The sequence below is a fragment of the Myotis brandtii genome, unplaced genomic scaffold (assembly GCF_000412655.1).
Source record: "Myotis brandtii unplaced genomic scaffold, ASM41265v1 scaffold63, whole genome shotgun sequence".
Taxonomy (NCBI): Eukaryota; Metazoa; Chordata; class Mammalia; order Chiroptera; family Vespertilionidae; genus Myotis; species Myotis brandtii.
Window position 1 is genome coordinate 1,688,918 of NW_005370411.1, and position 11,383 is coordinate 1,700,300.

An 11,383-nucleotide genomic window follows, 5' to 3' on the forward strand; every position below is an offset into this window, starting at 1 on the left:
CCTCTACATAGTCCATGCCTCTTGCTAAGTGCCACAGGCCCATCACTAGCTGCAGCCTGCCTTGGTTCACAGTTTGGTCTCTCTTGGGCATCTCCAAGGCCAACACAAGTAGCAGCCACCTGCAGATCTCTCTGTAACTATGCCCCAAGCAGGGCATAGATGATGGTTGACTTAGCACCACAGCCAGTGCATTTGTTGGACAGCTTCAGACCATACCTGATTATAACCCTACCACCTCTGTGAGAGACACACTCAAAGGGGGGAATCAGTGAGCACCAAAGCCCCACTGAAGGAGGTCCTGCTCTGTAAGGTTGACTTGTGCACAGCAGCTAGTCCTCACAGCCGATTGTCCTGGGGGTCATTCCCTCCCAGTGATGCCAACAGCAATCAAAGCTCAATTATAATGGGACAGTGCACACAGCCCACAGAGGGGCATACTTAGAGCACCCAACTCGGGTGACTGGAGGATGCTTACTATATAAGGCCATTCTACTAAGTACAGGAGATATAGCAGCTCTACCTAATAAATAGAAACAAACATAGGGAAGCATCCAAAATAAGGAGACAAAGAAACAGGTTCCAAATGAAAATAGGAAAAATCTCCAAAAAAAGAAGTAAATGAAATGGAGGCAAGAAAACTACCAGATGTAGAGTTTTTTGAAAATGGTTATAATGATGCTCAAGGTACTTAGTGAGAACTTGTAAGAACTTAGTGAGAACTTCAACAGCATGAAAAAGGACATAGAAACCATAAAAAGGAAACAGTCAGAAATGAAGGATACATAACTGGAATGAAGAATAATTTACAAGAAATCAATAGTAGGTTAGATCACAATGAGAATCAAATAAGTGATTTGGAACACACGGAAGCAAAAAACACCCAATCGGAACAGCAAAAAGAGAAAAGGTTTCAGAAATATGAAGATAGTGTAAGGAACCTCTGGGACAACATCAGGCACATTGACATTTGCATCATGGGGGTGCCGGAAGGAGAAAGAGAACAAGAAATTGAATATCTATTTGAAAAAATAATGATAGAAAACTTCCCTAACCTGGTGAAGGAAATAGACATACAAGTCCAGGAAGTACAGAGAGTCCCAAACAAGATGAACCCAAAGTGGCCCACACCAAGACACATAAGTAATATGCAAAAAAAGACTAAGAATCTTTTTTTTTAGAGCTAAATTGTTTTTAAATGTTTTTATTGAATATTTTAGAGAGAGAAAGGGAGATGGAGAGAGAAACATCGATGAGAGGGAAACATTGGTCAATTGCTGCCTGCACGTCCCCTACTGGGGATCGAGCCTACACCTGGGTGTGTGATATGACCAGAAATGGAACTGTGGTTCCTGGGTCGATGCTCAACCGCTGAGCCACACCAGGTAGGCCAAAGAGAGAATCTTAAAAGCAGCAAGAGTTCAGCAGTTAGTTACCTACAAGGGAGCTTCCCCATATGCCTGTCAGCAGATTTCTCAGCATAAACATTGCAGGCCAGAAGGGACTGGCAAGAAATAGTCAAAGTGAAGAAAAGCAAGGAATTAACAACCAAGATTACCCAGGAAAGCTATCATTTAGAATTGAGGACATATACAGAGCTTCTCAGACAAGAAAAAGCTAAAGGAGTTGATCACCACCAAACTGCTATTATTATATGAGTTAAAGGGTCTTCTTTATTTTGTTTTTAATATATTTTTTATTTATTTCAGAGAGGAAGGGAGAGATAGAAATATAAATGATGAGAGAGAATCATTGATCGGCTGCCTCCTGCACGCCCCACTAGGGATTGAGCCCACAACCCAGGCATGTGAACTCCTAGGTTGACATGCAACCACTGAGCCACGCCGGCCAGGCTAAAGGTTTTTTAAAAAGAAGAAGGGGAAAAAAGGTGAAGGGATTTAGAAGTACAAATTGGTAGTTACAGAATATTCATGGAGGTGTAAATTATGTAAGAGATTAGCCAAAGAACATATATGCATAGCCCATGAACACTGACAGAAAAGCAAGGAATTAACAACCAAGATTACCCAGGAAAGCTATCATTTAGAATTGAGGACATATACAGAGCTTCTCGGACAAGAAAAAGCTAAAGGAGTTGATCACCACCAAACTGCTATTATATGAAATGTTAAAGGGTCTTCTTTATTTTGTTTTTAATATATTTTTTATTTCAGAGAGGAAGGGAGAGATAGAAATATAAATGATGAGAGAGAATCATTGATCGGCTGCCTCCTGCACGCCCCACTAGGGATTGAGCCCACAACCCAGGCATGTGAACTCCTAGGTTGACATGCAACCACTGAGCCACGCCGGCCAGGCTAAAGGTTTTTTAAAAAGAAGAAGGGGAAAAAAGGTGAAGGGATTTAGAAGTACAAATTGGTAGTTACAGAATATTCATGGAGGTGTAAATTATGTAAGAGATTAGCCAAAGAACATATATGCATAGCCCATGAACACTGACAACAATATGAAGGCCGGGGGTGGGGGCGCTGGGTGGAGGAAGGAAAATGGGGGACATGTGTAATAGTGCCAACAATAAAGAAAAAAATGTAAGAAAATGAAATCTTATCACCTCCCAAAAAACAAATTACAAAGTATGACATCAGAAATAAATGAAAAAGTTACATCAATGAAACAATAATCAGATACTATATTTTTATTTGTTTATTTATTTATTTTTAATCTTCACCTGAGGATATTTTTCCATTGATTTTTATTTTTTTTAAAATATGTTTTATTGATTTTCTACAGAGAGGAAGAGAGAGAGATAGAGAGTTAGAAACATCGATGAGAGAGAAACATCGATCAGCTGCCTCCTGCACAAAAAAGGTGAAGGGATTTAGAAGTACAAATTGGTAGTTACAGAATATTCATGGAGGTGTAAATTATGTAAGAGATTAGCCAAAGGAACATATATCATAGCCCATGAACACTGACAACAATATGAAGGCCGGGGGTGGGGGCGCTGGGTGGAGGAAGGAAAATGGGGGACATGTGTAATAGTGCCAACAATAAAGAAAAAAATGTAAGAAAATGAAATCTTATCACCTCCCAAAAAACAAATTACAAAGTATGACATCAGAAATAAATGAAAAAGTTACATCAATGAAACAATAATCAGATACTATATTTTTATTTGTTTATTTATTTATTTTTAATCTTCACCTGAGGATATTTTTCCATTGATTTTTATTTTTTTTAAAATATATTTTATTGATTTTCTACAGAGAGGAAGAGAGAGAGATAGAGAGTTAGAAACATCGATGAGAGAGAAACATCGATCAGCTGCCTCCTGCACACCTCCTACTGGGGATGTGCCTGCAACCAAGGTACATGCCCTTGACCGGAATCGAACCTGGGACCTTTCAGTCCGCAGGCCAACGCTCTATCCACTGAGCTAAACCGGTTACGGCTCCATTGATTTTTAAAGAGAGTGGAAGAGAAAAAGACAGAAATATCGATGTGAGAGAAACACATCGATTGGTTGCCTCCTGCACATACCCCAACCAGGGCCCAGACTGGGGAGGAGCCTGCAACCGAGGTACATGCCCTTGACTAGAATCAAACTTGGGACCCTTTGGTCTGCAGGCCGACACTCTATCCACTGAGCAAAACCAGCTTGGGCCACACACTATATTTTTAAAAGGGCACATTAAGAGAACGAGAGAGCTTATTAGGAATAAATATATAATAAATATAAAAATCTCAGAAAAGTTGGGAAATAGAATTTACTAAATCTCTCAGAAAATAATGCAATAAGACAAGTTAGAAAATGGGAGTGAGAAACATTTAGGGGATCGGTCTAAGATATATAGTATCCACATAATTTCAAAAAAAGAACATGGAGAAAAGGAAATCATTGGTGCAATAAAGAAAAATTTCAGAGCTTAAGTATAGAAGTTTTCTTGTTAAAGGATAGGTTGAATGCCCAGAGTCATAGATGAAAATAAACCTATATCAATATTCTATATAATAAAACCTTAATATGCAAATTGACCAAACTACGGAATGATTGGCAGAACAACCAGTTGCTGTGATATGCACTGACCACCAGGGGGCAGACGCTCAACACAGGAGCTGCCCTGTACTGAGAGGGAGGCAACTGGCGGTGGGGATTGGGGGGCAGACCTGGACAGCGGGCAGCGCCAGGCAGCCAGCCAAGGCAGGTGCCAGCGTGGCCCTCCGATCACCCCACCCACCAGTCATCCCACAGATGGCCCTCGATTGCGAGAGAGATGTCCAACTGCTGGTTTAGGCCTGACATCCCCCGAGGGGTCCTGGATTACAAGAGGATACAGGCCAGGCTGAGGGACTCCCTCCACCCCAGTGCACAAATTTACATGAATTTCATGTACCAGTCCTCTAGTATATTATAAAATTTCATAATTGCCCACTTGGTGTGACTCAGTGGTTGAGCATCAACCTATGAGCTAGGACAGTAGTCGGCAAACTGCGGCTCGGCAAACCACATGTGGCTCTTTGGCCCCTTGAGTATGGCTCTTCCACAAAATACCGACTTCTGCACATGGGCCACGAAGTTTCAGTCGCACTGTACGTGCATGCCCGCACGTGGTATTTTGTGCAGCCAAAATGGGGAGACAAAGAAACATGTCCCAAATGAAAGAACAGGAGAACTCTCCAGGAAAAGAGCTAAATGAAATGGACGCAAGCAATTTATCATATATAAGGATGTAGAGAATAGAGAAATTATTTCTAACTTGGAATCTATAGCCAGTCAAACCATCAGTTATTTCTGATGGTAGAATAGGACATTTCCAGACATTTTACCTCCCAAACTCCCTTTCTCAGGAAGCTGTTGACAGAGGTGTTCCACTAAAATGAGCAAGACATGGGAAACGAGGTCCAGTTCTAGAGTCCCAAGTGCAGGAAACGGGGCATAGTGCTTTGATAGATAGAGATCGCCGATAAGATGATGTATTTGTTCATCCTCACCAGAGGATATTTTTTCCATTGGTTTTATTTGTTTTGAGAGAGAGTGGCAGAGAGGGCGGAGGGGGAGCGACAGAAAGAGAGAAACATAAATTGGTTGCCTGCTGCATGCACCCCCACCAGGAAAAGGTATCAGCCTACAACTGAAGTACGAAGTACGTGCCCTTAACCAGAATCGAATATTCAACCCTTTAGTCCGCGGACCAATCCTCTAACCCTTGAGCCAAACCAGGTAGGGCTAAATATTTAGTTTGTTTGTTTTTTTGTTAATTCAAGATGATGTGTTTTAAATCTCCTCTCAGTAGACATTTGGGGAAAGGGTTTAATGATGAATTAGCAGTAAATACAGAGCAGTAAGCAAAACAGAAAACAAAAAGGAAAGAGAATCATAGTGTACTATATGGTCCAGGTGTAATAACATTTACACCATCCAAATAATGTAAACACTGAATTAGATCTAATAAAAATTATAATATTGAGAGAGTAGGATAATGTGAAGGATTTGCATATGTGTAGAGAGTGGGGGTAAGGGAGAGTGTCATCGTCTGTTATTCCTGTTACTTGGAGTTATAAAGATAAGCATCATGAGAGAGTAAACAAACAAAAAACAAGTGAAAGAGGTAGTGGATCAAGAGACGAGTTTTATTTATTTTTTTAACAATAAGTTTTGTAACCCTGGCCAGTTTGGCTCAGTGGATGGAACATCAGCCTGCAGGCTGAGGGGCCCTGGATTCAGTTCCGGTCAGAGGCACATGCCCGGGTTGTGGGCTCAGTTCCCAGTGTGGGGCGTGCAGGAGGCAGCCAATCAATGATTCCTCTCATCATTTATATTTCTCTCTCTCTCCCCCTCTCTCTTTCTCTCTGAAATCAATAAAAATATATTTTAAAAAAAACAATGCTTAGAAAAATAAGTTTTGTAAATGATGGGAATATGTAACTTTGATTTCATGAATCCCCAGTAACTACTGGATAATATCCAACGACCATCACAGTTTTATTTTTCTATTTTTTCAAACCCCTATTTTTGCTCTACCTAACAACTATTAATACTCCTATAATGATAGCATTCTTCAGTCTTTGTCTCTGTCCTACAATTTCTTCAAAACAGACCTATCCGCCTCAGTGAGGCCTTTCTTTATTGTTCAGATTACTCCTTCTTAAATATTTTACCTTTATTTACATATAAATCCTGTTTCTGTGGCTGGATTATAAACCTCTCCAGAGTAGAAGCTGGGCCTTACCCTTTGCATCTTTATAATCTGGTACCTAGCATATTGTCTTTTACATAGTCTCTGTGTTTATTGATTTATGTAATTGTAACATAGAAATGGGAAGTTGACATATGAGTCAAGTTTCACTTAACATTTGTAATGAAATTACATTTAGACAGAATTTTGTTTACTTTTTCTTTTAGCTGTGTAAAAAACAGTTTCAGTACAGTGCCTCCTTGAGAGCACACCTTATTCGACATACCAGAAAAGTTGCACCCTCTTCATCATCTTCCAATTTCACATCTAATGAGGCATCAGGAACATCGTCTGAGAAGGGCAGAACCAAACGAGAATTTATATGTTCCATATGTGGAAGGACATTACCTAAATTATATTCTCTTCGAATACATATGTTAAAGCACACTGGTGTAAAGCCACATGCATGCCAGGTAAAGCCATAACATTTATTTTTGTTATGTAAAGAAGATTGGAATTTAAGTGGTGATAAGACTGGTTGATTCTGGAGTCACCCTTACTCTTAAAAAATGTCACAAGGAATTCTATGACTTTTTTAGTTTGTTGTCTAGGTAAAGGGTGATTCCTAATTGTGTTCTTTAATTTGTTGTTTAACTTATTGTAATTTGAAATGAATCTATTTAGGATGTTCATGGAATTCATTAAGATTCAGGGGATGTATTGGGTGAGAATCATCATCCCAGTCATCCCTTAACCTTCAGCAGGACTAATCTGGACTCAAAAGGAACCCAGGGTTTAGACAAATCTTAGCAAAATCCTGTGTGCGCTATGTATCCGCTAGTGTTGAGGAGGACTGAGGGTACAAATGTCAAAATATGACTCCTAAGTAAATAATTCTGTGATTAGCCAACTTTAGGCTATTCTCTCTCTCTCTCTCGTTTTTTGTTTTGTTTTAGCTTTTTGTTATATGAGAATACAATACAAGAGAATAAAAGAGGTCCTATGTACCCTTCATCCAGATTCAATAGTTATCAACATGGGGTCAATTGTCAGTTTCTAAGTATTAATTTGGCCTCTGGTCTTCTAGTATATGACTACTCAAAATGTGTGGTCTATGGAAGATAACTACAGAAATGAGAATAAGCTTTTAAAAACTGTTATGGCAATTTGACATTGTTGTGACATTTTTATTGTATTTAACAAAATCTCTTCCCCAGTGGATTGCGGTGGCCTGGGAGAGGGGAGGAGAGACTAGTTCTTCATCACAGAGTTTGAGAAGCACTGTTCTAGTTGGTGTAGCAGGAAATTAGTATATATATATTTTATTGAGCTCCCATATCTCTTTTAATATAGCTTATATACTGTTTAATCTCTCAAGGACAGCATAAGGTTTTTTTTGTACTGCTTTGAGCTCTGCCAGTGATCACATGGGTATAAGAAAAATAGCAACATTTCAGAATCAGAAGATCAACCAGCTAATATCTTTGGCATTTGTTTCAACTTTCACTTTGTTATTTTGTTTAAAATTTAAATTTTTAATTTAAAGTGGCATACAAGTTTCTCTGTCTTCATTCTTCAGAAACAGCTTCTATCTGCGTTTCTGTTTTACTGTTTTAAATACCTGTGCTGTCTTAGGTCTGTGGAAAGACTTTCATCTACAAGCATGGTCTAAAATTACACCAGAGTCTCCATCAATCACAAAAGCAGTTCCAGTGTGAACTATGTGTTAAGTCATTTGTTACCAAACGGAGTCTTCAAGAACATATGAGTATTCACACAGGTAATGAGGAATTTATATTGACATAATTCCTGAGTGGGGCAAAAGTAGGTTTATAATTGTGAGCATGGGGAAGAGTTTATTCTTGTATTATTATTTATTAATTACTATATTATTTTCCATAGGAACAACTGTAAACCTACTTTAAACCTACTCTGTGCATATTATATACTACTAGTTTACTGTTATATTGATTATGCTGTGATTATTTCAGAAATTATATTGATTTATACTGATGGCTATATGTGTGCAGTGTTTCATTAATGAGAGTATAGCTAAAAGATCTTCTTAAATCTAGTTTTAGAGCTATCTTATTTGTGTAAAAATATTCATTGTTTCCCTCAGTATAGAAAAATGCATACTGAATATTAAATCATGTGTAATTTATTTACTTTTTAAATATATTTTTATTGATTTCAGAGAGGAAGGGAGAAAGAGAGAGAGATAGAGACATCAATGATGAGAGAGAATCATTGATCTCTCTGCACACCCCACTTTGGGGATTGAGCCAGCAACCTGGGCATGTGCCCTGACCAGGAATCGAACCATGACCTCCTGGTTCATAGGTTGATGCTCAACCACTGAGCTACACCAGCCGGGCAAATCATGTGTAATTTAGATGGAGGCACCTAAAGAAATGGACATGCTTTTAAAAAGTTACGCAGTAGGCAGATGTAACTGTCAACATGCTATGTGTCTTATAATTTCATTAGAATTTTTATTTTACAAATGCTTATTTTCAAATGCTCAAAGCAGTTATGTGGAAATGGCTGATGAAGGGTAGATATCTCCTCTAGAACTTGTGTTCAACTCTTACTATTACATTCCAGATGACTATGAAGTGTAGCACATTCTTAGGCTAGCAGTAGCTTTGCTAGCACTGTAGTTGAGAGGAAATAGGGATTTTTATGTGGTTTGTTGTTATTCTTAGAAGGTGGCTGCCAAATGTTTTATCTTCTGTGTCCCTTAGATAAAATAACCTCTGAAATATGAAATAAGATATTCTATTGGAAGAGCACATGATTGTTAGATTTGTGACATGGTTTTATTTTTATAGGAGAGTCCAAGTACCATTGCTCAGTTTGTGGAAAGTCTTTTCACAGGGGCTCTGGACTCAGCAAGCACCAAAAGAAGCACCAGCCAAAGCCTGAGGTTCGAGGCTATCACTGTACTCAGTAAGTGTTTAATGGGTGAACCATTCAATTAATTTCCTTATGTTCGTGCTAGGTTTGTTTGAAAGTTGTTTTCAGAAAAAAATATTTGAGGTGGCTGTAGTTGATAACCACCTGCATTGTATAGTTGAAATTTGCTAAGAGAGTAGAACTTACACACACACACACACACACACACACACGTGTATGCAAGGGGCTAGATGTGCTAATTAACTAGATGGAGGGAATCCTTTCACAATGTAGTATACATATATCAAATTATCATCATGTACACTTTAAATATCTTTAAATTTTTTTTGTCAATTATACCTCAATAAAGCTGGAGAAAAAAGAAAATATTTCAAAATAATATTAAACTGTTATATGTTTCTTCTTGATTTTAATCCCTTTTTTGCCTAGATATTTCTACTTATTATTTTTAAAAGTTTTATTTAGATATAAATCACATACCATGCAAATCCCCATTTAAGATGATTTAGGCTGCCCACCTGGCCCGACTATGCTTATGGGGGTCACTGCTGCCGCAGCCCTGGAGCCAGAGGTCCAGGGGGCCTGCCCCCCAGTCAGGGCCCCTCCTGCCCATCCCGTGTCCAAGGTGGACCATAGGCACCTGGGTACTCCAGAAGGCCTTCCTCTCCTGGTTTCTAAATGGCCTCCTGGCATCCAGCATCGGGGTCATCTCCTTCATGCAGAGTGGCATGGGTTGCAAAGCTGCCTCTGGCTTCTTCCTGCTGGGCTGTCTGTGGGTGGGGGTGTAACCACAGGCGTGGGCACCGATCTGGCCCCTCCTGCACACCCCTTACTAGGGATCAAGCCCACAACCCGGGCGTGTGCCCTGACCAGGAATTGAACTGTGATATCCTGGTTTATGGGTTGATGCTCAACCACTGAACCACACCAGCTGGCCAGCATTCCACTTCCTAATGACAGAATGCCTTCAGCACTCAGCCAGGCAGTTCACAACTGTGTCTTGGCTTGCTGTTCCTGTTTGTGCAGAGTCAACCAGAGGTGAGAGCTTAGGGCCTTTTCAGGTCTTTCCTGAGTGTGTGCACAGCCCTGAGAAAGTGTGTGGACTTCTAGATTCCCAGGAATACATGAGAGTTTTTCAAAGCCCCTATTCCCCAAAGCATTTTTCCTCCAGTTGACAGGCTGAGTCAGTTGCTCCATCCTTATAGTTAATGTGAGGGCTACTCCCAACACATGGAGAGAGAATGGGAGATGGTAAAGGAGGAGATCAGATGGGACTGAGGAGGAGACAAAAAGTATATGTCCTCTCTAGTAACCTTTGGGAGGTCTACATGATTCTTTCTAAAAAGTTTCTAGGTAGGGCCAAAAGAACTTAACATCCTGCAGCCTTATTACAGGGTTAGAGTACTAGTGAACTCTTTTGTCTTAAATTGGGATCATTTTGTGGAGTTCTAGAAACCCAAGAATATACTAAATTCTTGGAAGCTTGTTTTAAAAGAATAATATGATGATCCAATTGGGTGATTGAATTTTATTATTGCAGATGTGAAAAAAGTTTCTTTGAAGCTAGAGATCTTCGTCAGCACATGAACAAACATCTTGGTGTGAAGCCATTCCAGTGCCAATATTGTGATAAGTGCTATAGTTGGAAGAAAGATTGGTATTCCCATGTGAAGTCTCATTCTGTCACTGAACCTTACAGGTGAGTAAATCTGAGGAGGATCCGAAATATATATAGTTTTTTTTTTCACACACCTATACTTGGATTAATTCTTATGGATGCTGATGCTTTTAATTTTTCCCCCCATTTTAGATGTAATATATGTGGCAAAGAATTTTATGAAAAAGCATTGTTCAGAAGGCATGTAAAGAAAGCTACCCATGGGAAAAAAGGAAGAGCAAAGCAAAACCTAGAACGGGTGTGTGAAAGATGTGGAAGAAAATTCACTCAACTGAGAGAGTATAGGAGACACATGAACAATCATGAAGGTAACTATATAGCTATATAATATAGGTAAATATATAGAGAATAAAAGACAATCCAATACTGATCCTCCTTTTATCAACCCTCTTGTTTATTACCTCACCTTCCTTGATAAGAGATGTATTCCATATCATAGAAGTTTTTTTCAACTGATAGAGGTGATTCTGAACCTGAGTATCTAACATAGCTTAATATTCTCTATCAACATTTTCATGGACTACTTGGAGCCTGTTTTATTTTTTCTTTCTTTCTTTCTTTCTTTATTTATTTAAAAATATATATTTTATTGATATTTTACAGAGAGGAAGAGAGAGGGATAGAGAGTTAGAAACATCAATGAGAGAGAAAC

The 11,383-nt window shown here is 39.1% G+C and overlaps 1 protein-coding gene across 1 annotated transcript in view; it reads left to right on the plus strand.

The window, feature by feature from the left end:
* ZBTB11 (zinc finger and BTB domain containing 11) overlaps positions 1–11,383 on the plus strand; it is a 35,158-nt gene that overhangs the window by 20,963 nt on the left and 2,812 nt on the right. Inside the window, exons 6-10 of the mRNA XM_014528297.1 lie at positions 6,362–6,607; positions 7,770–7,914; positions 8,969–9,086; positions 10,594–10,752; positions 10,864–11,039. Of these exons, the coding sequence (XP_014383783.1) occupies positions 6,362–6,607; positions 7,770–7,914; positions 8,969–9,086; positions 10,594–10,752; positions 10,864–11,039 (844 nt within the window). The remainder of the gene's footprint in view (positions 1–6,361; positions 6,608–7,769; positions 7,915–8,968; positions 9,087–10,593; positions 10,753–10,863; positions 11,040–11,383) is intronic.